The following is a 27,785-nucleotide window of genomic DNA, read 5'->3' as shown; positions in this document are numbered from 1 at the left end:
GTAAACTGTGACCTCTGTGGGTAAACTGTGACCTCTGTGACCTCTGTGGGTAAAGTGTGACCTCTGTGACCTCTGCGGGTAAACTGTGACCTCTGCGGGTAAATTGTGACCTCTGTGGGTAAACTGTGACCTCTGTGGGTAAACTGTGACCTCTGTGGGTAAACTGTGACCTCTGCGGGTAAACTGTGACCTCTGTGGGTAAACTGTGACCTCTGCGGGTAAACTGTGACCTCTGCGGTTAAACTGTGACCTCTGTGGGTAAACTGTGACCTCTGTGACCTCTGTGGGTAAAGTGTGACCTCTGCGGGTAAACTGTGACCTCTGTGGGTAAATTGTGACCTCTGTGGGTAAACTGTGACCTCTGTGACCTCTGTGGGTAAAGTGTGACCTCTGCGGGTAAACTGTGATCTCTGCGGGTAAACTGTGACCTCTGCGGGTAAAGTTTGACCTCTGTGACCTCTGTGGGTAAACTGTGACCTCTGTGGGTAAACTGTGACCTCTGCGGGTAAACTGTGACCTCTGTGGGTAAACTGTGACCTCTGTGGGTAAACTGTGACCTCTGTGGGTAAAGTGTGACCTCTGCGGGTAAACTGTGACCTCTGCGGGTAAACTGTGACCTCTGCGGGTAAAGTTTGACCTCTGTGACCTCTGTGGGTAAACTGTGACCTCTGTGACCTCTGTGACCTCTGTGGGTAAACTGTGACCTCTGCGGGTAAAGTTTGACCTCTGTGACCTCTGTGGGTAAACTGTGACCTCTGTGGGTAAACTGTGACCTCTGCGGGTAAACTGTGACCTCTGTGGGTAAACTGTGACCTCTGTGGGTAAACTGTGACCTCTGTGGGTAAAGTGTGACCTCTGCGGGTAAACTGTGACCTCTGCGGGTAAAGTTTGACCTCTGTGACCTCTGTGGGTAAACTGTGACCTCTGTGACCTCTGTGACCTCTGTGACCTCTGTGGGTAAACTGTGACCTCTGTGGGTAAACTGTGACCTCTGTGGGTAAACTGTGACCTCTGTGACCTCTGTGGGTAACCTGTGACCTCTGTGGGTAAACTGTGACCTCTGTGACCTCTGTGACCTCTGTGACCTTATCCCTGAAGAGAATGATGTGTTTAAATGAACTCATGGAGAAGGTCTGTGTTGCAGCACCGTTCGTATCTGGGACTACACGCAGGACGCCTGCATCAACGTGCTGAGCGGCCACACGGCGCCGGTCAGAGGCCTGATGTGGAACACCGAGGTTCCCTACCTGCTCATCTCAGGTGAGGTCACAGAAACGCTCTCAGCTCCTGGGGGAGGCTGTTGTCATGGCAACAGAAACGTGAGCTGCATACATTTCAAACGTTAGCGTGTCGTTCCGCAGGCTCCTGGGATTATACGATCCGCGTTTGGGACACCAGGGACGGCACGTGTCTGGATACGGTGTACGACCACGGCGCTGACGTCTACGGTAACTGAGCCTCAGCAGCTCCCTTCGTGGTCCTGCGCCACTGTGTTGGTCTCACTGCATGGTTGCCTGTGTGTAGGGCTGACGTGTCACCAGAGCCGTCCCTTCACCATGGCGAGCTGCAGCAGGGACAGCACCGTGAGGCTGTGGTCGCTCACGCCGCTCATCTCGCCGCTGCTGCTCAACGTCGTCTCCGAGCAGCCGTGGGAGAGGATCATAGGAAACACGGGTGAGAACCGCTCCAGCTCTGCTGCGCTGCCCTCTGAGCGCTGGTCCGACGCTCTGCTTTCTCTGCAGACACCGCCATGGTCCCCGGCTCGCCGCCGCTGCTCTGCGGCAAGGTTTCCAGAGACATCAAGCAGGAGCTGGACAAGCTGAGCGGAGACGTCCGGGCCAAGAAGCTGCGCTGGTTCTCCGAGTGCTTCTCGGTAAGCTCCTCCTCCTGGTGATGCTTTCTGTCCAAGTGGCGCCTGTTTTCCTCAGAACTCAGTCAGAGCGGTCCGGGTTCTCCCAGGAGCTGCGATAACTTTCTGCATCACATCGATCCAACCAATCCAAGCCCTTTCCCTGCTTTAGCTTCCCTGCTTTAGCTTCCCTGCTTTAGCTTCTCTGCTTTAGCTTCTCTGCTTTAGCTTCCCTGCTTTAGCTTCCCTGCTTTAGCTTCTCTGCTTTAGCTTCTCTGCTTTAGCTTCCCTGCTTTAGCTTCTCTGCTTTAGCTTCCCTGCTTTAGCTTCCCTGCTTTAGCTTCTCTGCTTTAGCTTCCCTGCTTTAGCTTCTCTGCTTTAGCTTCCCTGCTTTAGCTTCTCTGCTTTAGCTTCCCTGCTTCAGCTTCTCTGCTTTAGCTTCCCTGCTTTAGCTTCCCTGCTTTAGCTTCCCTGCTTTAGCTTCTCTGCTTTAGCTTCCCTGTTTTAGCTTCTCTGCTTTAGCTTCTCTGCTTTAGCTTCCCTGCTTTAGCTTCCCTGCTTTAGCTTCTCTGCTTTAGCTTCCCTGCTTTAGCTTCCCTGCTTTAGCTTCCCTTCTTTAGCTTCCCTGCTTTAGCTTCTCTGGTTTAGCTTCCCTGCTTTAGCTTCCCTACTTTAGCTTCTCTGCTTTAGCTTCCCTGCTTTAGCTTCCCTGCTTTAGCTTCCCTGCTTTAGCTTCCCTGCTTTAGCTTCCCTGCTTTAGCTTCCCTGCTTTAGCTTCTCTGCTTTAGCTTCTCTGCTTTAGCTGCCCTGCTTTAGCTTCCCTGCATGACATCCAGCGTTATGGAGGCTTCTCACACACAGTCTGGTAGGATGTACTCACACTGGCTGCTAGCTAAGACGTCCTTACACCCGCTCACCTTGACCTCTGAACCCAGTCGTTAACCCGCCTTCTTCCTCCTCAGAGACTTCAGGTTCGACTCATTCTGCAGTTCAAACTGCTTCTGATCCACTTTACCTTAATCTGAAACCTCATCCATCTTCCCTCGTATGAGCAGCACTCTGAAACAGCTTCAGGTTTGGCCCAGAAGGCCTGCAGAGACGGTCAGAACCTGGTTCTGTTCGTACTGGGCTTGTTTTCAGTACAGATGAGTTCATCTGCCTCACAGAGGCCAGTTGGACGGCTGCTGTCTCATGAACGAATCAGAAGCTGCACAGCCAGAGGCTGGATTTGAGCTGGGATGCATAAACGGACTCTGCCAGCAGAGGGCGCTGTCTGGCCTTGCAGTCCTCTTTTCGCTGAGCTTCGGTTATGGACAGACGGGGAAACCTCTGAGTCGAGCTGCTGCTTTGGATACCAGGAAGTATTCAGGGCCGGTCCATCTGAGACCACATTTAGGCCCGTTTTCTCCTCCAGGAAGAAGCCGAACCCTGATTCTGGATGAGCAGCAGCAGGTGATGGGATGGAGACCCACTGAGCCCCTGTTATCATCCAAATACATAGTTTATAGATAATTATATGAAGTCTTCTCCTCTGGGCCTCTTCTGGTGTTTATCTGCAACATCAGCCTCCTTTTAAATGATGAGAACAAACCTCTGTCTGCTACACCTGGAAACACTTAGCTTAGCTTCTAATCCATTCAAAAATGAGGATTAATGCAATAAAAGGTCAGAATCTAACAGACAGACAGACATTTTCATGCATCTGGATTACTTTACTGTAACCTTTGTAGCTGAAACATCTGCATTTAATGTTTTTCTTTGTCCTTTATTTAGCCAGGAATGTCCCGAGGTTTAACCTCTGCTTTAAAGACAGCAACGGGCTGGGAAACACCTTTAAAGGTGTGTAAATAAGGCAGATTTCCCACCTTTCAGAGCACCACAGGGACATTTAAAGGCTTCTGGTTGTAGATCTGGGGTCACTGTGGGAATAAAAAGCTGTTTGCAGCCTCTAACTTCTCAGAGTCTCCAGAGTTCAGAGTCTATTGTGTGAAGAGAGAAAATTCTTTTCTGATTGTTCAGTTCCTGGTTCAACATGAAGCTCATTTAAACTCTGACACAGAGTTCATTTAGAGTTTACTTCCAGAAAGCGAACAGAGAAATGCCCTGAATCCATCCTGTGCTTTCAGCCTCCGGGGGGCAGCAGCAACCTGTGGGACCTGGTGTCCGTCATCAGCGGGCAGGACGACTCCCTGCTGCCGGCCAGCTACAGCAAAGGAGTGATGCACATGAAGCACCTGCTCAAGTTTAAAACCGTAAGTTTCCCCCCCGCCGTCAGGCAGGCGGCCAATCAGATCTCAGGCCTGGGAAAGGTGCTCTGCAGCTGCTGGAGGGTTTCAGTCAGTCTGCAGCAGCTCAGATTAAATCAGTTTCCTCTGCTGTGGGAGCAGCTTCTGCATCACAGGATGCTGCAGCAAAGGAGTTCAGCTCCACATCCAAAAAGCACCTTTCAGAACTGACAAAAGACCATTTATAAGAATAAAACTATATAACGACGGGTAAAGATGTGGAAAGATGGAAACTAACTAACCCTGAAGCTCAGCCTTCATCTTTTCCTTCCATCTAAAGTCGTCTGAATGAGAGGAAAACTGTTTGAACGTGTTCAGACTCTAACTGTCCTCCTCCGCCTTCATTCTGCTGCTGTGTTCCAGTCTGAGGCTCAGGAGCTGACCATAGTCAAGATGTCCAAGTTCGGAGGAGGCATCGGCGCTCCCAGTAAGGAGGAGAGGCTGAAAGAGGCAGCAGACATCCACCTGAGGCTGGGGCAGATTCAGAGATACTGTGAGCTGATGGTGGAGCTGGGCCAGGTGTGTGTTTCACTAACATCAGGCTCTGCAGCTGCTCCACTGGAGCCGATGCACGCATCATGCAAATAACATTTGACTGAAAGGCAAAGCAGGCGCCACAGTGATGTTTGAGCGCCACGAAGCCCTGAAAGCTGGTTTTTATAAAAAGGACGACTTCTGATTGATTTGGGGCTGATGGGTCCCATTTTTTCCTGTTTCACAGCAGCTTTGATCAGTCATTTTTACTGCTGGGATGGAATATTTTAATTTGATATCCATCCATTTTCTTTTAGTTTAAATCTTTTTTTTTTTAAAAGACGTCACTCATTTTCATGCCTGAGACCATCAGGCTGGGGGGGCGGGGGGGTTCAGTGACAGTAGGCCTCTGCCTGAGGTTCATAAGGCAGCAAATGGAGGCGAGTGCTTTAAAAGTTATCAGTAAACTCTTAAAATTAACTAAAAAACAGACTGGTAACCAGTGAAGAGAGGCTAAAACAGGGCTAATATGATCTCCTGGTCTGATGCTTCTTTGACTCAGCCCAGAATATACAGAGTTATAATACTCCAGCCTCGATGAAATAAAAGCATCGGTGACCTGGTCTGAGAGATGCTTCTTAACTGGTAAAAACAGGCCTGAACAACAGTTAAAATGTGTTTCTCAGATGTGAGATCGCTGTCAAACCGAGGCTTCAGCCCCTTTCTGACATTATCAGATTATTTATGGAGCAGAAAGCTTGTGTTTCCAAGGACCTTTCTGTTAAAATGAGCTGTTCGCTCAGTGTTTGTCGTGGTTCGGTTCTGCTGACTTTGTGACTCGTGTCGTTTCAGTGGGAAAAAGCCTTATCTGTGGCGCCAGGCGTGTCCATGAAGTACTGGAAGAAACTCATGCAGAGGTAAAACCCTGGTGGTTCATTTTCAGGTCAATTCAGCTGAGATGAGAGAGAAAAACTGAATCTTTCTCAGTTGGGTCTCGGCCCGGTTTCATGCCTCCGTGGCGGAGATATTTAAACCTTTATTTTAATTTCAAGTAGAGCAAAAACAACGTATAAAGTTTTAAAACTGAGTCAGGTCAGATGGGATATATAATCCCTCCAGTGGGTTCTGGTTCTGACCCGGGGCCTCCTCCCAGGAGGCATCCTAACCAGAGGAACCACCTCAGCTGACTCCTTTCTGTGGAGGAGCAGCGGCTGAAACTACGGAAACGTACCTTTATTACAGTGTAATAACTGGCAACAACAGTTAAGCTAATAAGGAAACCAGCAGGGACCGGTTCTGCAGACCCGACCGGTTCATGAAGTGATGTCAGCCTGGTTGTGACATCATTCCCATCTGAGTCATAAATCTACGATAAGGCCAGAAACACCACAGTGAAGCCTGTAGGTTCATGAGAAAGATGGCAGAACTTCTCTGTGTCCCTCTGAGATGAACTCATTTATTTCATATTAAAACACAGACTTCTGCTTTATTCCTCTTCAGGAGTTAAACATGTCACAGATTTACTCAGTGTTTGTTCATCATGTGCCGCTGGTGCAGGCGCGCCGACCAGCTGATGGCCGAGGACAACGACGACGCCATCCCGTACTGCATCGCCACCGGCGACATCAAGAAGCTGGTGACCTTCTTCACCGGCAGAGGACAACTGCTGGAGGCCTTACTGATCGCTCAGGTACGGAGAGGAGGGCGCTGAGGGATGAATGAGTCACGATGCGATCCGGGGTGATGACACACATATTTCTGGCTGTCTTCAGGGAGCGTGTGAAGGAAACATTCGTGCCCCGCAAAGTTCATCAGTTCACCACACAGCAAACGACGTGGAGAACAGGCAACAGTACCAGAGGTAACACAGCCTGATACAGTGAAGACGGGAAGCTCTGAGGTTAAAGGAGAAAACATCCAACAACTGAGCAGTTTGGCAGCTTTAAAGTGTGTTTGTGAATAAAAACAGAATCCAAACCTCACCAAACGGCATTTTATCTACAGCTGAACACAGAAAACATATCAGAGGTGTTCGCTCATCCTGAGTTTGATGGTTAATGATCAGATGTGCAGACACTAAATATCTCCAGCATCTCTCTCACCGCCTGCTAACAGTTGATGGAACTTATCTCGCTTATACCGGAGGACTGGTGTCTCTGACCGGCGTCTGCTTTGTCCTCCTCAGTCTCCTCCATAATGTCAGTCAGGAACTGGCTGAGTGGTACTTCCAGGATGGATGCTCCGTCCTGGCGGCATGCTGCCACCTCGCCGTGGACAACATCAAGGTGCGCATCACGCTGGTTTGCACACACACCGTCCAGCCACAGCGAGGTGTGTGTAAATCTGTGTTTTGTTTCCAGTTGGCCATATCCAGCCTGATCCGAGGAAACGAGCTGGAGTTGGCAGCCTGTGTGGGTCTCGTCCTGGGAGAGGCAGCCAATCAGAGCACAGCTTACTGCCTCGAACTGTTGGCCAGGAAGTACATGACCACCCCCACATGGTACAGTTCCGCACACGATCACTTCACTAAACGTATTTAGCACGGTTGACACATTTGTTTTATGTTGTTCTTATGTTTGAAGAAATGTCCCAAGTAAAGTAATAGCCACGGTTATTACAGTTAGCAAAGCCACGGTTATTACAGTTAGCAAAGCCACGGTTATTACAGTTAGCAAAGCCACGGTTATTACAGTTAGCAAAGCCACGGTTATTACAGTTAGCAAAGCCACGGTTATTACAGTTAGCAAAGCCACGGTTATTACAGTTAGCAAAGCCACGGTTTTTACAGTTAGCAAAGCCAGCGTTATTACAGTTAGCAAAGCCACGGTTATTACAGTTAGCAAAGCCACGGTTATTACAGTTAGCAAAGCCACGGTTGTTACAGTTAGCAAATCCACGGTTATTACAGTTAGCAAAGCCACTGTTGTTACAGTTAGCAAAGTCACGGTTGTTACAGTTAGCAAAGCCACGGTTATTACAGTTAGCAAAGCCACGGTTATTACAGTTAGCAAAGCCACGGTTATTACAGTTAGCAAAGCCACGGTTATTACAGTTAGCAAAGCCACGGTTGTTACAGTTAGCAAAGCCACTGTTGTTACAGTTAGCAAAGTCACGGTTGTTACAGTTAGCAAAGCCACTGTTATTACAGTTAGCAAAGTCACGGTTATTACAATTAGCAAAGTCACGGTTATTACAATTAGCAAAGCCACGGTTATTACAGTTAGCAAATCCACGGTTGTTACAGTTAGCAAATCCACGGTTATTACAGTTAGCAAAGTCACGGTTATTACAATTAGCAAAGCCACTGTTATTACAGTTAGCAAAGCCACTGTTATTACAGTTAGCAAAGTCACGGTTATTACAATTAGCAAAGTCACGGTTATTACAATTAGCAAAGCCACGGTTATTACAGTTAGCAAAGCCACGGTTATTACAGTTAGCAAAGCCACTGTTATTACAGTTAGCAAAGCCACGGTTATTACAGTTAGCAAAGCCACGGTTATTACAGTTAGCAAAGCCACGGTTATTACAGTTAGCAAAGCCACGGTTATTACAGTTAGCAAAGCCACTGTTATTACAGTTAGCAAAGTCACGGTTATTACAACTAGCAAAGCCACAGTTATTACAGTTAGCAAAGCCACTGTTATTACAGTTAGCAAAGTCACGGTTATTACAATTAGCAAAGCCACGGTTATTACAGTTAGCAAAGCCACGGTTATTACAGTTAGCAAAGCCACGGTTATTACAGTTAGCAAAGCCACGGTTATTACAGTTAGCAAAGTCACGGTTATTACAATTAGCAAAGCCACGGTTATTACAATTAGCAAAGCCACGGTTATTACAATTAGCAAAGCCACGGTTATTACAGTTAGCAAAGCCACGGTTATTACAGTTAGCAAAGCCACTGTTATTACAGTTAGCAAAGCCACTGTTATTACAATTAGCAAAGCCACGGTTATTACAGTTAGCAAAGCCACGGTTATTACAGTTAGCAAAGTCACGGTTGTTACAGTTAGCAAAGCCACTGTTATTACAGTTAGCAAAGCCACGGTTATTACAGTTAGCAAAGCCACGGTTATTACAATTAGCAAAGCCACGGTTATTACAGTTAGCAAAGCCACGGTTATTACAGTTAGCAAAGTCACGGTTGTTACAGTTAGCAAAGCCACTGTTGTTACAGTTAGCAAAGCCACGGTTATTACAGTTAGCAAAGTCACGGTTGTTACAGTTAGCAAAGCCACTGTTATTACAGTTAGCAAAGCCACGGTTATTACAGTTAGCAAAGCCACGGTTGTTACAGTTAGCAAAGCCACCGTTACTACAGTTAGCAAAGCCAGCGTTACTACAGTTAGCAAAGCCAGCGTTATTACAGTTAGCAAAGCCACAGTCGTTACAATTAGTAAAGTTCACAGTTATTACAATTAGTAAAGTTCACAGAGAGTTTTTAGTTTTAATAAAGATCAAAGGACACCTTCAAGGCATTTCAAACTGATATACGTAAGAGGACCTGAATACAGGAAGGAGAGGACGTATGAAAACACTCCCACTTCACACGCAGGATATCCAAATGACTGGTGGAGCAAGACACACAGCTTGTGCAACAGAACCTGGGTTTTATATTTACTGAGATCAAAGATCAGCAGGTTTGAGGTAATCAGTGAACTATTACCCAGTGGAAAGCTAATCAATGTTTAGAAAGAAAACAAGAATAAAGGCAACACTAAACCAGAGGCCCAGTTTGCCACAAACATGCACACATGCTGGTGGCTGATAACTGCTGTCATGTCACCTATCACAACCTTCCTGTTTGATTAGCTGTGAAGCTAAGTGTAACAACTGTGGCTTTGCTAACTGTAATAACTGTGGCTTTGCTAACTGTAATAACCGTGGCTTTGCTAACTGTAATAACTGTGGCTTTGCTAACTGTAATAACTGTGGCTTACTAACTGTGGCTTTACGAACTGTAACGACTGTGGCTTTACGAACTGTAATAACCGTGGTTTTGCTAACTGTAATAACTGTGGTTTTGCTAACTGTAATAACCGTGGCTTTGCTAACTGTAATAACTGTGGCTTTGCTAACTGTAATAACCGTGGCTTTGCTAACTGTAATAACTGTGGCTTACTAACTGTGGCTTTATGAACTGTAATAACTGTGGCTTACTAACCGTGGCTTTGCTAACTGTAATAACCGTGGCTTTGCTAACTGTAATAACTGTGGCTTTGCTAACTGTAATAACTGTGGCTTTGCTAACTGTAATAACTGTGGCTTACTAACTGTAACAACTGTGGCTTACTAACTCTGGCTTTACGAACTGTAATAACTGTGGCTTTACGAACTGTAACAACATTAGCTTTGCTAACTGTAATAACCGTGGCTTACTAACTGTAACAACATTGGCTTTGCTAACTGTAATAACCGTGGCTTTGCTAACTGTAACAACAGTGGCTTTGCTAACTGTAGTAACGGTGGCTTTGCTAACTGTAATAACTGGGTTTGCTAACTGTAGTAACGGTGGCTTTGCTAACTGTAATAACCGTGGCTTTGCGAACTGTAATAACTGTGGCTTACTAACTGTGGCTTTACGAACTGTAACAACATTGGCTTTGCTAACTGTAATAACCGTGGCTTACGAACTGTAACAACATTGGCTTTGCTAACTGTAATAACCGTGGCTTACTAACTGTAACAACATTGGCTTTGCTAACTGTAATAACCGTGGCTTTGCTAACTGTAACAACAGTGGCTTTGCTAACTGTAGTAACGGTGGCTTTGCTAACTGTAATAACCGTGGCTTTGCGAACTGTAATAACTGTGGCTTACTAACTGTGGCTTTACGAACTGTAACAACATTGGCTTTGCTAACTGTAATAACCGTGGCTTACTAACTGTAACAACATTGGCTTTGCTAACTGTAATAACCGTGGCTTTGCTAACTGTAACAACAGTGGCTTTGCTAACTGTAGTAACGGTGGCTTTGCTAACTGTAATAACCGTGGCTTTGCTAACTGTAATAACCGTGGCTTTGCTAACTGTAATAATCGTGGCTTTGCTAACTGTAATAACCGTGGCTTTGCTAACTGTAATAACCGTGGCTTTGCTAACTATAATAACCGTGGCTTTGCTAACTGTAATAACCGTGGCCTTGCTAACTGTAACAACCGGGGCTTTGCTAACTGTAACAACCAGGGCTTTGCTAACTGTAATAACAGTGGCTTTGCTAACTGTAACAACGGTGGCTTTGCTAACTGTAATAACCGTGGGTTTACAGGCACAACTTCTGTGGAAGCCAAACTTCAGATCAGTCAGACACTGAAGTTTTTTTAAAGTCTCCTTCGTGGCCACAGTGCACAACTTTACATTAATCTAGGTTTAATCTCAAACTAAACCTCTTATCCTTTTAATTTTTAATTTTCAGGGAGCTTTCAGCTGACCTGCTGCGAATGATTCCAGACAACCACATTTTATTGGCCAAGCTGTGTGCGTTTTACCCAGGAAGTGCTGCTGAAATCAACCAACTCCATGAGAGGGTGAGTCAGCTGACTGAAGTGTTGACTCTGTTCTGCTGTCTTTGACACAGTCGATCACGATATTCTTTTTACTTCAACACGTCTTGGTTTTAAAGGCACGGTTTTGTTTTTTAAATCTTTTTCTGTATCCACGGGGGAACTTTCCTCTTCCTCAGCCCCTGTTTGTTGTGGCGTACCTCAAGGGTCCATTTTGGGTCCTACTCTGTTTTCATTATATACGTTGGTACAATTATTCCCTTTGATTGTTCTGCTGATGACATCCAGATATTTTCCTCTGAAGTCTCTGTTTAACTGTCTTAACTGTCTATTTTTTACCCTTAATGAAAACTGAAATGATTGTACTTGGGAATCGTTCCCCTTTGAATGGTTTAACCGATTCTCATGGAGTGATTTCAGAAAGTTCTTTTAAATCAGCGAAATAAGGGACCAAAGCTGTCAACTCCAGTTTTTATCAGTTATGTCAAATTTTGAAAATTCCTCCAAAAGACCTAAAAAAAACAAACGCTGAGGCTGCCTGTCCATTTTCTAATTGATTTAAAGATTATTTTACTTACTTTTAAAGATTTAAATGGTATAGCACCCAGCTATTTAACCAAGATGTTGGACTTATATGACATTAGTGCTGCTGAGGTCTCGATTAAAGTTACGGTTGGTGAAGATGGACACTTGAGTTTATTTAAAAAACTAAAACTGTGGCAGAGCCGGTAATTAACTCATTAACTCAACTGTGAAAACTAGATGGCAAAACAGACAAAAAGGATATCCAGAGGGCTGTAAATCTGTTTATATACGGAGAAACTGAGGAAGTGGGAATCGTTCCCCTTTGAATGGTTTAACCGATTCTCTTGGAGTGATTTCAGAAAGTTATTTTAAATCAGCGAAGTAAGGGACCAAAGCTGTCAACTCCAGTTTTTATCAGTTATGTCAAATTTGGAAAATTCCTCCAAAAGACCTAAAAAAAACCCAAACGCTGAGGCTGCCTGTCCATTTTCTAATTGATTTAAAGATTATTTTACTTACTTTTAAAGATTTAAATGGTATAGCACCCAGCTATTTAACCAAGATGTTGGACTTATATGACATTAGTGCTGCTGAGGTCTCGATTGGTGAAGATGGACACTTGAGTTGAGGTTTATTTAAAAAACTCGTAATTAACTCAACTGTGAAAACGAGAAGTAAAAACAGACAAAAGGATATCCAGAGGGCTGTAAATCTGTTTATATACGGAGAAACTGAGGAAGTGGCTGCAGCTGAGGTGGAGACAGGCCTGGAGGTGCAGCTGAGAACCAAAGCAGGAGGACTGAGGGTAACCAGGAGGAACCAGGATGATGCTAACCTACGTGTTGCTTGTGTTTAAAGTGCGGCCTCCCTTCGATGGAGGAGTGTGCGGATTTGGCCGAAGCAGCCGTGACTGACGGAGATTTGTTTTCTGCTGTTAAATTCCACCTGCTGAGCGCTGAGCCGGAAAACGCCCTTCAGATAGGGATAGATCACGTTAAAGGTACTGACGGCGTTGTGACGTTTGCTTTTGATGTGTTAGCTCAGAGTTTAGAGGGAAAACAGCAATAAAATACTCAAACCAGACGTTCAACAAGGACAACGTTAATAATTATAACATGTTGTCTTCAGCGACTGGTTTCCAGACATGCGATAAAACTAACTGGGTCACACAGTCATCTTTTTGTCTTTATAATGTTCTGATTCACTGGAAACTCACCAGAACAGCTGGCTGGATCTGACTGGACAGTGGACAGAGTTCATCCAATCCTGGACCTGATGAGTTACATCCGGACTGAACGCCTCATCCTGACCAAGCTGACTGAGTGAGAACATCTATTACTGCGTTATTCACTGCATTAATGTGCTGTTTGAGGGTTCTTCTGCCTGTAACGTGCGTGTTTGTGTGCACAGAGCCCGCAGTGAGCTGTTGATCCTGTGTGGTTACGTTGGAGGCCTTCTGGCCATCAGAAGAAACTACTCCAGCATCGTTCCTGCGCTCTACGAATACACCAGGTAGACCCAGCTCTGTGAGATGTTCAATCAAAGGCTTTAAATCCTGAGCTTCTGTCCCGGCAGCTCTTTCTGTGACTGATTTCTGTGTCATGGGTCAATCTTTTCCCACTTTGTTTCCTTCTGCCAACACTTAAAGCCGTTCTGACTCTGAGGAAACCAGGTGATGCAGAGTTCCAGCTGTTATTTTGTCCCATTCTTCCTGCAAACAGGTCTGAATACCAATAATGACCAAATTACACCAAATAATGACCAAATTACACCAAATAATGATCAAAATATACCAAATAATGACCAAATTACACCAAATAATGATCAAAATATACCAAATAATGACCGAATTACACCAAATAATGACCAAATTACACCAAATAATGACCAAATTACACCAAATAATGATCAAAATATACCAAATAATGACCGAATTACACCAAATAATGACCAAATTACACCAAATAATGATCAAAATATACCAAATAATGTCCGAATTACACCAAATAATGACCAAATAATGACCAAACACTTTGTTTCCTTCTGCCAACACTTAAAGCCGTTCTGACTCTGAGGAAACCAGGTGATGCAGAGTTCCAGCTGTTATTTTGTCCCATTCTTCCTGCAAACACGTCTGAATACCAATAATGACCAAATTACACCAAATAATGATCAAAATATACCAAATAATGACCGAATTACACCAAATAATGACCGAATTACACCAAATAATGACCAAATTACACCAAATAATAACCAAATTATACCAAATAATGATCAAAATATACCAAATAATGACCAAATTACACCAAATAATGACCAAATTACACCAAATAATGACCAAATTACACCAAATAATGTCCGAATTACACCAAATAATGATCAAAATATACCAAATAATGACCGAATTACACCAAATAATGACCAAATTACACCAAATAATAACCAAATTATACCAAATAATGACCAAATTACACCAAATAATAACCAAATTATACCAAATAATGATCAAAATATACCAAATAATGACCAAATTACACCAAATAATGACCAAATTACACCAAATAATGACCAAATTACACCAAATAATGTCCGAATTACACCAAATAATGATCAAAATATACCAAATAATGACCGAATTACACCAAATAATGACCAAATTACACCAAATAATAACCAAATTACACCAAATAATGACCAAATTACACCAAATAATGACCAAATTACACCAAATAATGACCAAATTATACCAAATAATGACCAAGCACTTTGTTTCCTTCCACCAACACTTAAAGCCGTTCTGACTCTGAGGAAACCAGGTGATGCAGAGTTCCAGCTGTTATTTTGTCCCATTCTTCCTGCAAACACGTCTGAATACCAATAATGACCAAATTACACCAAATAATGTCCGAATTACACCAAATAATGATCAAAATATACCATATAATGACCGAATTACACCAAATAATGTCAGAATTACACCAAATAATGATCAAAATATACCAAATAATGACCAAATTACACCAAATAATGACCAAATTATACCAAATAATGACCGAATTACACCAAATAATGACCGAATTACACCAAATAATGACCAAATTACACCAAATAATAACCAAATTATACCAAATAATGATCAAAATATACCAAATAATGACCAAATTACACCAAATAATGACCAAATTACACCAAATAATGACCAAATTATACCAAATAATGACCAAGCACTTTGTTTCCTTCCACCAACACTTAAAGCCGTTCTGACTCTGAGGAAACCAGGTGATGCAGAGTTCCAGCTGTTATTTTGTCCCATTCTTCCTGCAAACACGTCTGAATACCAATAATGACCAAATTACACCAAATAATGTCCGAATTACACCAAATAATGATCAAAATATACCAAATAATGACCGAATTACACCAAATAATGTCAGAATTACACCAAATAATGATCAAAATATACCAAATAATGACCAAATTACACCAAATAATGACCAAATTATACCAAATAATGACCGAATTACACCAAATAATGACCGAATTACACCAAATAATGACCAAATTACACCAAATAATGACCAAAATATACCAAATAATGATCAAAATATACCAAATAATGACCAAATTATACCAAATAAAGACCAAATATACCAAATAATGACCAAATAATGACCAAATATACGAAATAATGACCAAATTATACCAAATAATGACCAAACACTTTGTTTCCTTCTGCCAACACTTAAAGCCGTTCTGACTCTGAGGAAACCAGGTGATGCAGAGTTCCAGCTGTTATTTTGTCCCATTCCTCCTTAAACAGGTCTTAAGGTGTGCAGCAGGGCGGGGGGGTGGTTGTTTCCCTGCTGGGGACAGGTCAGGACTGCAGGCAGCCAGTCCAGCACCCGTACCTCTTCTTCCTCAGCCAGGCCTTTGGACTGTGGCAGAATGTGGTTTTCCATGGTCTGCTTGAACAATGCTGGGACGTCCCAGGAAAAGATGTGGCCTTGAAGGCAGCATATGTTGCTGTAAAATCTCAGTGAACTTTTCTGCATTAATGCTGCCGTCACAGTGTTTTTCTGTGTGTTCCCAGTCAGCTGTTGAAGAGGAGGGAGGTGTGTGTTCCCCTGAAGATCGAGCAGCTGTCCGAGGAGCTGGATGCCTGGAGGTCCTGCACACAAACCAGCAGCAAGTAGGTTCAACAGAGAAAATGTTGCTGTGAAGTTCAGCCTCATGAAACATCAGGGCCACGATGAACAGGGGTCTAAGAGATGAAGAAGGTTGTTGAAGATGAGGCCAGTTTCCAAGGCAACCGGACGGCAGAGATGTGAAGAGGGGCTCCTCAGGAGAAGTGTTGTTCGGACTGATGATGAGGAGGGTTGTAATAGCTGTGAGGAGAGCTTCCTGATGAGGGGCTGGATGCATGGCAGGCAGCATGGAGCCACTTCAGTTAAAGTAACCACTTTCAATCAGCTGAGCACACGGCATGAACCCGATGTGCAGCTGCTTGAGGGGTTTATTCTCCCTGCTGAATGCAGATTGATGTAAAGTGCTTCCACTAAAAGTCATGAACGATCTGTGTTTCAACGCTAAGAAACGAATGAGAAGACAAACAAACGCTGACCTCAGGTCTGGGAACAGGGAACAGCGAGCTACACGAAGACCTGAACCCATATCCAGAGTAATCTGTAGTGAAACATCAAACAGCAGCGGTTTGAAACTTCAGTGAAGGATGGGAAACACGACTATAAACATGTTACAGATGTGAAATTAAACCATGGACATTTATATTCTTCAATATTTCCTTAATTCTAACCCTAAACATACATTTCTAATCATTTATGAGTGAGAGGAAAACAGCAAAGTGGTGAAGAGTGGAAAACCCCTTATTCTCAGTTGGATAGAAATAAGGATGTGATATCTGCTGGTAGCTGAAATATTGCTGTTCATGACCTCAGTCTTTTAATCTCTGGGCTCCTTCAGCCACAAAATATCAGTCAAACAACTCGCCTGAAGTTGATCCTCAGTCAGTGTGAGCAGCTCTATAAAAGCAGGAGTTCTGTCAGTTTAACACGATGCCAAGGAGGAAAGACACCAGCAATGATCTGAGAGAAGCAGCTGCTGCTGCCCATCAGTCTGGGAAGGGTTATAAGGCCATTTCCAGACTATCTGGAGTCCATCATTCTACAGAGAGAAAGATTATTCACAAGTGGAAAACATTCAGGACAGCTGTCAATCTTCCCAGGAGTGGACGTCCCAGCAAGGTCACCCCAAGGTGAAGAAGCCCAGAGCTACATCTCAGACTCTACAGGCCTCAGTTAGCATGCTAAAGGTTAAAGGTCACCCCAATGTGAAAAAGCCCAGAGCTACATCTCAGACTCTACAGGCCTCAGTTAGCATGTTAAAGGTTAAAGGTCACCCCAAGGTGAAGAAGCCCAGAGCTACATATCAGACTCTACAGGCCTCAGTTAGCATGTTAAAGGTTAAAGGTCACCCCAAGGTGAAAAAGCCCAGAGCTACATCTCAGACTCTACAGGCCTCAGTTAGCATGTTAAAGGTTAAAGGTCACCCCAAGGTGAAGAAGCCCAGAGCTACATCTCAGACTCTACAGGCCTCAGTTAGCATGTTAAAGGTTAAAGGTCACCCCAAGGTGAAAAAGCCCAGAGCTACATCTCAGACTCTACAGGCCTCAGTTAGCATGCTAATGGTTAAAGGTCACCCCAAGGTGAAAAAGCCCAGAGCTACATCTCAGACTCTACAGGCCTCAGTTAGCATGCTAAAGGTTAAAGGTCATGGCAGCACAGTTAGAAAAAGGCTGAACAAGGATGGCTGGTTTGGAAGGGCTGCAGGAGAAAGCCTCTTCTCTCTAAAAAGAACATGGCAGCACAGCTTAGGTTTCCAAAGCTGCATCTGAACAAAGCTCAAGACTTCTGGAACAATGTCCTTTGGACAGACCAGAGCAAAGTGGAGATGTTTGGTCCTAATGCACAGCAGCACGTTTGGAGGAAACCAAACACAGCATATCAGCACAAACACCTCATACCAGCTGTCAAGCACGGTGGTGGAGGGCTGATGATCTGGGCTGGTTCTGCAGCCACAGGACCTGGGCACCTTGCAGTCATTGAGTCCACCATGAACTCCTCTGGATACCAAAGTATTCTAGAGTCAGATGTGAGGCCATCTGTCCCACAGCTAAAGCTGGGCTGAAACTGGCTCATCAACAGGACAAAGATCCCAAACACAGCAGCAGATCTACAGCAGAATGTGGGGAAAAGAGAGGGGTTCACTTAGTTTTCCACTCACTGCTTCTGTCTCACTTTTAGTTCAGTAAATAATGACTCGCTGTAATATGTTGTTGTTGTTCAGCTGAGGTTGGATTTACTGAGCATTCACCCATCAGATCAGAGTGTCTTACAGTGAGTGGACGCCGTTCTTTAGGTGCTGGGGGGCTCCCTCGGCGCTCTGCTGGACATAAACAGCACCTGGACACTCATCATTTGTCTGTTTTCAGCAGCACTCCGTCAGAGACTCGCAGAGAAAAGTTCAGCTGCCTCGAGAGGAGAATCCAGCCTGCAGACTCAGGTAACAAGTGCTGACTCTGTAATGTCCAACGGCAGCAGAGAGAAAGTGCTGCGGGGCTCCATAAATGATGAATAAAAACCAGCTGTTACCTGTGAACTCTCAGTTTATCTCTGCTGAAGGAAGGCGCCTCATCTGGGTCTTTCAAACCTTCAGAGCTGCCTTCATTGAGCTGTTTCAGTCATTAACACGTCCCTCCGTCTCTCAGACGCTTTGGTCCTCTGTGGCGCCGACTATGTGACGGGCTCCAACCTGCCGAGCCACTCGGACCTTCAGCTGTCTTGCTTCACCGGACACAGAATCCAGGTGTGTGCGGCGTGGCTCTCTCCTGACCTCTCTCCTGACCTCTCAGCTGACCTCTCAGCTGACCTCTCAGCTGACCTCTCTGCTGACCTCTCTCCTGACCTCTCTCCTGACCTCTCTGCTGACCTCTCAGCTGACCTGTCTCCTGACCTCTCAGCTGACCTCTTAACTGACCTCTCAGCTGACCTCTCTCCTGACCTCTCAGCTGACCTCTCAGCTGACCTCTCAGCTGACCTCTCTCCTGACCTCTCTCCTGACCTCTCTGCTGACCTCTCAGCTGACCTCTCAGCTGACCTGTCTCCTGACCTCTCAGCTGACCTGTCTCCTGACCTCTCTCCTGACCTCTCTCCTGACCTCTCTCCTGACCTCTCTCCTGACCTCTCAGCTGACCTGTCTCCTGACCTCTCAGCTGACCTGTCTCCTGACCTCTCAGCTGACCTGTCTCCTGACCTCTCTCCTGACGTCTCAGCTGACCTCTCTCCTGACCTGTCTCCTGACCTCTCAGCTGACCTCTCAGCTGACCTGTCTCCTGACCTCTCAGCTGACCTCTCTCCTGACCTCTCTCCTGACGTCTCAGCTGACCTCTCTCCTGACCTCTCAGCTGACCTCTCTCCTGACCTCTCAGCTGACCTCTCAGCTGACCTCTTTCCTGACCTCTCTCCTGACCTCTCAGCTGACCTCTCTCCTGACCTCTCTCCTGACCTCTCAGCTGACCTCTCTCCTGACCTCTCTCCTGACCTGTCAGCTGACCTCTTTCCTGACCTCTCTCCTGACCTCTCTCCTGACCTCTCTCCTGACCTGTCTCCTGACCTCTCAGCTGACCTCTCTCCTGACCTCTCTCCTGACCTCTCTCCTGACCTCTCTCCTGACCTGTCTCCTGACCTCTCAGCTGACCTCTCTCCTGACCTCTCAGCTGACCTCTCTCCTGACCTCTCTCCTGACCTCTCAGCTGACCTCTCAGCTGACCTGTCTCCTGACCTGTCTCCTGACCTCTCTCCTGACCTCTCAGCTGACCTGTCTCCTGACCTCTCTCCTGACCTCTCAGCTGACCTGTCTCCTGACCTCTCTCCTGACCTCTCTCCTGACCTCTCAGCTGACCTCTCAGCTGACCTCTTTCCTGACCTCTCTGCTGACCTCTCTCCTGACCTCTCTCCTGACCTCTCTCCTGACCTCTTTCCTGACCTCTCTCCTGACCTCTCAGCTGACCTCTCTCCTGACCTGTCAGCTGACCTCTCTCCTGACCTCTTTCCTGACCTCTTTCCTGACCTCTCTCCTGACCTCTCTCCTGACCTCTCTCCTGACCTCTCTCCTGACCTCTTTCCTGACCTCTCAGCTGACCTCTCTCCTGACCTCTTTCCTGACCTCTTTCCTGACCTCTCTCCTGACCTCTCTCCTGACCTCTCTCCTGACCTCTCTCCTGACCTGTCAGCTGACCTCTCTCCTGACCTCTTTCCTGACCTCTTTCCTGACCTCTCTCCTGACCTCTCTCCTGACCTCTCTCCTGACCTCTTTCCTGACCTCTCTCCTGACCTCTCTCCTGACCTGTCAGCTGACCTCTCTCCTGACCTCTCTCCTGACCTCTCTCCTGACCTCTCAGCTGACCTCTCTCCTGACCTCTCTCCTGACCTCTCTCCTGACGTCTCAGCTGACCTCTCTCCTGACCTCTCTCCTGACCTCTCTCCTGACCTCTCTCCTGACCTCTCTCCTGACCTGTCAGCTGACCTCTCTCCTGACCTCTTTCCTGACCTCTTTCCTGACCTCTCTCCTGACCTCTCTCCTGACCTCTTTCCTGACCTCTCTGCTGACCTCTCAGCTGACCTCTCTCCTGACCTCTTTCCTGACCTCTTTCCTGACCTCTCTCCTGACCTCTTTCCTGACCTCTTTCCTGACCTCTCTCCTGACCTCTCTCCTGACCTGTCAGCTGACCTCTCTCCTGACCTCTTTCCTGACCTCTTTCCTGACCTCTCTCCTGACCTCTCTCCTGACCTCTTTCCTGACCTCTCTGCTGACCTCTCAGCTGACCTCTCTCCTGACCTCTTTCCTGACCTCTCTCCTGACCTCTCTCCTGACCTCTCTCCTGACGTCTCAGCTGACCTCTCTCCTGACCTCTCTCCTGACCTCTTTCCTGACCTCTCTCCTGACCTCTCTCCTGACCTCTCAGCTGACCTCTCTCCTGACCTCTTTCCTGACCTCTTTCCTGACCTCTCTCCTGACCTCTCTCCTGACCTCTTTCCTGACCTCTCTCCTGACCTCTCTCCTGACCTGTCAGCTGACCTCTCTCCTGACCTCTTTCCTGACCTCTCTCCTGACCTCTCTCCTGACCTCTTTCCTGACCTCTCTGCTGACCTGTCAGCTGACCTCTCTCCTGACCTCTTTCCTGACCTCTCTCCTGACCTCTCAGCTGACCTCTCTCCTGACCTCTCTCCTGACCTCTCCCCTGACCTCTCAGCTGACCTCTCAGCTGACCTCTCTCCTGACCTCTCTGCTGACCTCTCTGCTGACCTCTCTCCTGACCTCTCTGCTGACCTCTCTCCTGACCTCTCTCCTGACCTCTCTCCTGACCTCTCAGCTGACCTCTCTGCTGACCTCTTTCCTGACCTCTCTCCTGACCTCTCTCCTGACCTCTCTCCTGACCTCTCAGCTGACCTCTCTCCTGACCTCTCAGCTGACCTCTCTCCTGACCTCTCTCCTGACCTCTTTCCTGACCTCTCAGCTGACCTCTCTGCTGACCTCTTTCCTGACCTCTCTCCTGACCTCTCTCCTGACCTCTCTCCTGACCTCTTTCCTGACCTCTCAGCTGACCTCTCTGCTGACCTCTTTCCTGACCTCTCTCCTGACCTCTCTCCTGACCTCTCAGCTGACCTCTCAGCTGACCTCTCTCCTGACCTCTCTCCTGACCTCTCAGCTGACCTCTCAGCTGACCTCTCTCCTGACCTCTCAGCTGACCTCTCAGCTGACCTCTCTCCTGACCTCTCAGCTGACCTCTCTGCTGACCTCTTTCCTGACCTCTCTCCTGACCTCTCTCCTGACCTGTCTCCTGACCTCTCAGCTGACCTCTCTCCTGACCTCTCTCCTGACCTCTCAGCTGACCTCTCTCCTGACCTCTCTCCTGACCTCTCTCCTGACCTCTCAGCTGACCTTTCTCCTGACCTCTCTCCTGACCTCTCTCCTGACCTCTCAGCTGACCTTTCTCCTGACCTCTCTCCTGACCTCTCAGCTGACCTCTCAGCTGACCTTTCTCCTGACCTCTCTCCTGACCTCTCAGCTGACCTCTCAGCTGACCTCTCAGCTGACCTCTCTCCTGACCTCTCAGCTGACCTCTCTCCTGACCTCTCAGCTGACCTCTCTCCTGACCTCTCTGCCGACCTCTCTGCCGACCTCTCTCCTGACCTCTCAGCTGACCTCTCTCCTGACCTCTCTGCTGTGTTTTCAGGGGCCGGTGTTTCTGCTGGAGGACGGTAAATCAGCGATTTCCCTGAACGCCGCTCTGATGTGGGCGAAGGTGAACCCGTTCTCTCCGCTGGGAACAGGGCTGCGTATCAACCCGTTCTAACACCTCGAGGAGGCGCTGACCGGAGAAACCGGAGGCTGCGACGCCCAAGCAGAAGAAGTTGGGACGGCCTTATTGAGGATTCATTTACTTACAATGAACTCAAGATATTTCATGTTTGGTCTCATCTGCTTCATTAAAGTTGGTTAAATTCATTCAGTTTTCAGGCTGCAACATATTCCACAAAAACAGTTCGTAGGTCAGGGTTTTAGGCCAATAATCAGGTGAAAAATGTTGTTTCAAACGGGCGCCAAAAGATCAGGGTTCCAGATCTTCTCTGGTTCCAGATCTTCTCTGGGCTCGGAGGCGTCTGGGATGGACCGATCAGGGTGGAAGCCTGTGGCGCCTCAGACCGATCAGGGTTCCAGATCTTCTCTGGTTCCAGATCTTCTCTAGTTCCAGATCTTCTCTGGTTCCAGATCTTCTCTGGTTTCAGATCTTCTCTGGTTCCAGATCTTCTCTAGTTCCAGATCTTCTCTGGTTCCAGATCTTCTCTGGGCTCAGAGGCGTCTGGGATGGACCGATCAGGGTGGAAGCCTGTGGCGCCTCAGACCGATCAGGGTTCCAGATCTTCTCTGGTTCCAGATCTTCTCTGGTTCCAGATCTTCTCTGGTTTCAGATCTTCTCTGGTTCCAGATCTTCTCTGGTTCCAGATCTTCTCTAGTTCCAGATCTTCTCTGGTTCCAGATCTTCTCTAGTTCCAGATCTTCTCTGGTTCCAGATCTTCTCTGGGCTCGGAGGCGTCTGGGATGGACCGATCAGGGTGGAAGCCTGTGGCGCCTCAGACCGATCAGGGTTCCAGATCTTCTCTGGTTCCAGATCTTCTCTAGTTCCAGATCTTCTCTGGTTCCAGATCTTCTCTGGTTTCAGATCTTCTCTGGTTCCAGATCTTCTCTGGGCTCGGAGGCGTCTGGGATGGACTGATCAGGGTGGAAGCCTGTGGCGCCTCAGACCGATCAGGGTTCCAGATCTTCTCTGGTTCCAGATCTTCTCTGGTTCCAGATCTTCTCTGGTTTCAGATCTTCTCTGGTTCCAGATCTTCTCTAGTTCCAGATCTTCTCTGGTTCCAGATCTTCTCTGGTTCCAGATCTTCTCTGGGCTCAGAGGCGTCTGGGATGGACCGATCAGGGTGGAAGCCTGTGGCGCCTCAGACCGATCAGGGTTCCAGATCTTCTCTGGTTCCAGATCTTCTCTAGTTCCAGATCTTCTCTGGTTCCAGATCTTCTCTGGTTTCAGATCTTCTCTGGTTCCAGATCTTCTCTGGTTCCAGATCTTCTCTAGTTCCAGATCTTCTCTGGTTCCAGATCTTCTCTGGGCTCGGAGGCGTCTGGGATGGACCGATCAGGGTGGAAGCCTGTGGCGCCTCAGACCGATCAGGGTTCCAGATCTTCTCTGGTTCCAGATCTTCTCTAGTTCCAGATCTTCTCTGGTTCCAGATCTTCTCTGGTTTCAGATCTTCTCTGGTTTCAGATCTTCTCTGGTTCCAGATCTTCTCTGGGCTCAGCGGTAAAAACTTGACTTTTTTAGAACGTGTTGCAGCTCTGAAATGTAAAAAATTGATGTTTCAAACATGAAATACGCTGAACTCTGTTAGAAAACTTGCCGTCTGATTATCGTCTAACTTTTCCTGGTTCTGGGCTGTAAAACCAGCCGGATGAGAACTCTTCCTGGTGACCAACTGGCTGTAGAAGACTTTGATATTGGTTCGTAGCTGTGATGTGAAACCAACTTGAGACGTGACTTATTTGGTAGGATTCCTTCTTCTCCCCCATAGACTGAGCGTGTATATACAGGATATAAATCTGAATTATTCTATTGTAAAAAAACAACTGGAATAAAGGGAAAACTGCACATTTCTGAGCTCTCGCTTCACAGATTACAGACATGTTGGGATCTTTGGTTTTACACAGAACATCCTCGGTGCAGGTGGGAAACCCCAGCAGCTGGTTCCACCATCATGGAACCAGTCAGACTCGGACTGCCCTGTTGGTCGGGATGGCAGAACCAGAACCAGAACCGGACGAGGTTCCTGAGAGGAACTCAGAGGTCCAGAAGGAGCATCAGCCTGTAGGACTGAGTTTAAACAGCTGCTGCAGACCCAGAAGTCTCAGTCGGCAGCCTACAGTTCAGCATAAGTCTAATGATAACTGGGATAATATATGATATGATACAAAGGGAAAGGGTCCCAGGTGTTCTTTAAGAAGCCCAGTTGGTCATGAATCATGCCATGAGTGTTCATCACCTGAGATTCCTGCCTGAGACGGCAGAAGTGCATGATCTGCCACATGTGCAGCTCCAGATGTTGCAGGCAGGGCGGCTGCTTCTGACAGGAAGTCTGAGGCGGTGAAACTGGTCTCCAGCCAAGGTGGAGGTAGACCAGCTGCTGCGAGTTTGGTGCTCTGAACATATTCAGCTAACCAAAGCTGCCTGCTCCCTAAGGAACCTGGTGAAGCTGTCGGCAGAGAAGGTCTGACTGAGGGATGTTTGAGGGATTCAGATTCGACAGAATTAGCATCATATTTGTTTCATTTCTTTCAACAGCTCTGAGATTCATACGCAGCTTTCAGAGGACCTTTAAACGCCGTCGGGAACGAGCAGAACCTGAAGGCAGCGGACAGTGAAGACAGAAGCAATGGAGTGAAAACTGCCTCTGAGTGAACGGTTCATTACTCAGACTGCTCAGGACTCACAGCTGGAGCTTAAACATTTACGTTCCCACAGCAGTCATTTATTCAGCTTCAACGTTAAACGCTGAAAAGTTCTCCCTGAAGAAGTGTGGAGGACGGTTTACCCACTTGGGCCAAGAACCGGGGCGATGGGGGCCAGTTGGAGGTCTGGAAATGCTCCCCAAAGGGAAAGGTGCACCTTTTGAGCCCGCTGCTGGTTTCTCTGGTTTTGAATCAGTTTAACGTGAAGTGAGAGCTGGACCTGACAGTCTGTCGGGTTCTGGATGAACTCCCCTTTTTCACAGAGTTAAACATTCATTTTATGGCTCATTGTTTTGGGAGCACTTGCTGAGAAAGTGTCACCCAACACAGCAGCTGGAAGGAAGAAGGAGTGTATCCCCTCCCCTCAGAGCCCTGACCTCACACAGACCTCACAGGTTCCTGGAGAGCGACCGGTTTGGAAAGGGTCCAACGTGGCGACAGGATCTCATAGACTGAGGATTTATGAGGAATGTCAGCAGCGAACAAAAAGCCGAGGCTGACTGAGTCACGGCTCGCAGTTCAGCAGAGGGAGGAAGCACTGATGCTGAAGGCCTGCAGCCTGCAGCACAATGTTTAACGGGGAGGAAACACTGGAAGTGTAATATTTGTACCAGCTTCGGGCATTGTGGTGTGTTTAGGAGCACACCCAAACAGGAAGAACAGCAGGTTGACTTCACAGCCTCTTACAGCCCAAAAGAGTGAAAGAATGGCCACATAAATGTGGGATTACGGGGTTTTGGTTTGGGAACAGGTCCAAAGAACCCTCTTTAGACGTGTTTAATGGTTCAACTTCACATCAGAACCTTTAAAGAACAGGAAGTAGAATAGAAAGAATACAAAGATCACAGTGCTTCACTTTTCTGATCAAAGATAAAGTGTCAGTTGAAGGGAAACCGGTTCAGACAGATGTGTTTAGGGAAGTCTGGGCTGCGGCGGGTCTCTGAATGGGCCTGAACACGCAGTGCCGGTCCTGCCCTGTTGTTCGGTTAATGCTGATGATGTCAGACGCTGCTGCGACCGCAGGTAAGTTTTAATTAGCTTCAGCTTTGAAAAACTCCTGAAGCTGCAGGGTCCGACCAGGGGTTGCTTTTTTTTTATCATTTAGAATTAAAATTTCTACAGTTTTTAAGTTTTAATGTAAACAGTTAGCTCATAGTGGAGCTAATGGAATAAAGCTAATAGTTTTTGGCCAAACACTGCCTTTATCAGGGCTTAACAATGAAATTAATGTATAAAAGTAGTAGCATAACACAGTAAAGTTGCTTCTTCTTCTAATAAACACATTAATTAGGCTGTTGCTTCTGCTTCATTGCATGGATAATACTCAGAGACACTCAGAGACACTGACATAACGGCATGGTGCATACCTTTATCTCTTCTTCTTATCTCTTCTTCTTATTTCCTTCTCCTGAACCGGGCACCTGGCAGCTTTTTTGACCTTTTCTTTTCCATCCTTCATTGCCTGACTTGAGAATCAACTCTGATGTAATCTGCGTCTGTCTCCTGCTTGATGCGCTGTACGGTTTTAGCTAGCTAGCTAGCTACATGTTGTTGGAGCTAGATAAACCCAAAGCCCACTTCGGCCATAGCAGAAACCGCCTCTGTGAACCGGCTCTGAATGGAAGAGCAAGAACTCTGAACCTGACCAGGACCAATGCAAAGAACCCAGAACTGCTGGAATATGAGACTGTTTGGATCCATTTAAAACCATTCAGGGAAGTTCTGCTCAGACAGGTAAAATATTACGGCCCAATATCAGGACGGGATGATCCGTCTCTGCTGGTGCAACAGACCAGATGTAGGAAATATTCCTAAAACACGAAGGAACTGAGCTGTTTACACGCTGATCGAGGCTCAGATCCTGGATCATAAAGACACCAAGATGACGTAAAGTAGGTCTGACAGAACATCCAGAATCTCTCAGCTTTGGAGGGTTAGGGTTAGGGTTCCCTTACCCTGTCTGAGTTCAGCTGCAGAAATGTGCCATCCAGACATTATGCAGCTCAGGAGCCGGATATCCTAAAAGAAAAACACCTTTAAAGGCACTTATTATACCAGCCAAAGGAAGCAGGTACAAGGCAAACAGCACCGGGCCCGGAACAGAACCCTGGGGAACACCTGAAGACAAAAGTTCATTTCAGGTGTTGATATATTTAAATCTATGTTGGGATGGACGCAATTTAGAGCTATTAATGAGATTAAAAGATTATGCAACCTCACAGCTGATCAATGTGATTAATCAGGATTAAAATAACTCAGTTAATTAAAATAATAAGAACTCCTTTAAGGAATAAAACCACGACAAAGTGGGAAAAGATTCACCGTCCCGGTGTGTTTCAGCCTGAAATGTAAAATTTAACAGATTAAATTAAGATGATGGGACAGAATATGAAACGTTTTGTCTTCATTCTGTTGAAACTCTAAAGTTTATGTGAGAAGAATAAGAAGCTTTTTTACATATTTATATTGAACATAAACACAATAAATAACTGATTCAATCCCACCTCTAACTAATAATCAGCACTTTTACTTCCTGTTTATGTCCTTTTGTATCATAAATTCTCTCTTTCAGTTTCCTACATTTACTTTTGTCACCGCAGTGAAACGCATTTATACACATTTTCCTCATTAATCATGATTTTATACACTTCTTTGAATGTTCACTTCACCTCTAATGCAGCAAAACAAGGAGCAAATTCTAATGAATCTTTTATTAATTTATTTAAAATGTAATTACACCTTTTGGCTGATATAAAACAGAACATCAGATCACTTCCATTGGTTCTAAAATGCAAACAAAACAACATTAAGCATCCAAACAGTGTAGAAAGTTCCCCTGAAGAATATCACCCTGTTTCACAGACACAATCTGCCTCCATTAGATCATAAATGAACACACTAATTCTCTCTTTTAATAATAAAGAAGGCTCTGGATGCGAGGGTCAGAAGCAGCAGCTGTTTAACGCGGGTTAGACAACATCTGGTTTCCATCAGCCATGAGACGAG

General features: G+C 46.2%; 1 protein-coding gene and 1 long non-coding RNA gene across 3 annotated transcripts in view; one reads left to right on the top strand and one right to left on the bottom strand.

Moving 5' to 3' along the window:
* The window catches only part of wdr17 (WD repeat domain 17), a 42,040-nt gene extending 18,124 nt beyond the window's left edge, over positions 1-23,916 (top strand). Inside the window, exons 14-32 of one of the 2 annotated variants that reach the window (XM_072384035.1) lie at positions 1,145-1,260; positions 1,362-1,448; positions 1,525-1,674; positions 1,743-1,873; positions 3,976-4,101; positions 4,498-4,653; positions 5,461-5,525; positions 6,166-6,298; positions 6,381-6,469; positions 6,794-6,893; positions 6,969-7,108; positions 11,027-11,138; positions 12,498-12,639; positions 12,859-12,961; positions 13,050-13,151; positions 15,733-15,831; positions 18,154-18,221; positions 18,427-18,524; positions 21,955-23,916. In XM_072384035.1, the coding sequence (XP_072240136.1) occupies positions 1,145-1,260; positions 1,362-1,448; positions 1,525-1,674; positions 1,743-1,873; positions 3,976-4,101; positions 4,498-4,653; positions 5,461-5,525; positions 6,166-6,298; positions 6,381-6,469; positions 6,794-6,893; positions 6,969-7,108; positions 11,027-11,138; positions 12,498-12,639; positions 12,859-12,961; positions 13,050-13,151; positions 15,733-15,831; positions 18,154-18,221; positions 18,427-18,524; positions 21,955-22,074 (2,137 nt within the window). In that variant the 3' untranslated portion in view covers positions 22,075-23,916. Of the gene's footprint in view, positions 1-1,144; positions 1,261-1,361; positions 1,449-1,524; positions 1,675-1,742; positions 1,874-3,975; positions 4,102-4,497; positions 4,654-5,460; positions 5,526-6,165; positions 6,299-6,380; positions 6,470-6,793; positions 6,894-6,968; positions 7,109-11,026; positions 11,139-12,497; positions 12,640-12,858; positions 12,962-13,049; positions 13,152-15,732; positions 15,832-18,150; positions 18,222-18,426; positions 18,525-21,954 lie in introns of both variants that reach the window. The other variant, XM_072384034.1, reaches the window with a different exon arrangement.
* Positions 9,778-10,746, bottom strand: LOC140305265 (uncharacterized). The gene is made up of 4 exons (XR_011915344.1): positions 10,504-10,746; positions 10,299-10,411; positions 10,049-10,159; positions 9,778-9,861 (listed from the first exon to the last, which is right to left on the bottom strand). It is a non-coding gene; the product is annotated as an uncharacterized lncRNA (long non-coding RNA).
* Positions 23,917-27,785: the final 3,869 nt, after the last annotated feature.

Source organism: Leuresthes tenuis, unplaced genomic scaffold, assembly GCF_036924035.1.
Source record: "Leuresthes tenuis unplaced genomic scaffold, fLeuTen1.0.hap1 SCAF_4, whole genome shotgun sequence".
Taxonomy (NCBI): domain Eukaryota; kingdom Metazoa; phylum Chordata; class Actinopteri; order Atheriniformes; family Atherinopsidae; genus Leuresthes; species Leuresthes tenuis.
The sequence above is the reverse complement of the archived record's forward strand: the minus strand, read 5'-3'. Positions and strand labels throughout refer to the sequence as shown.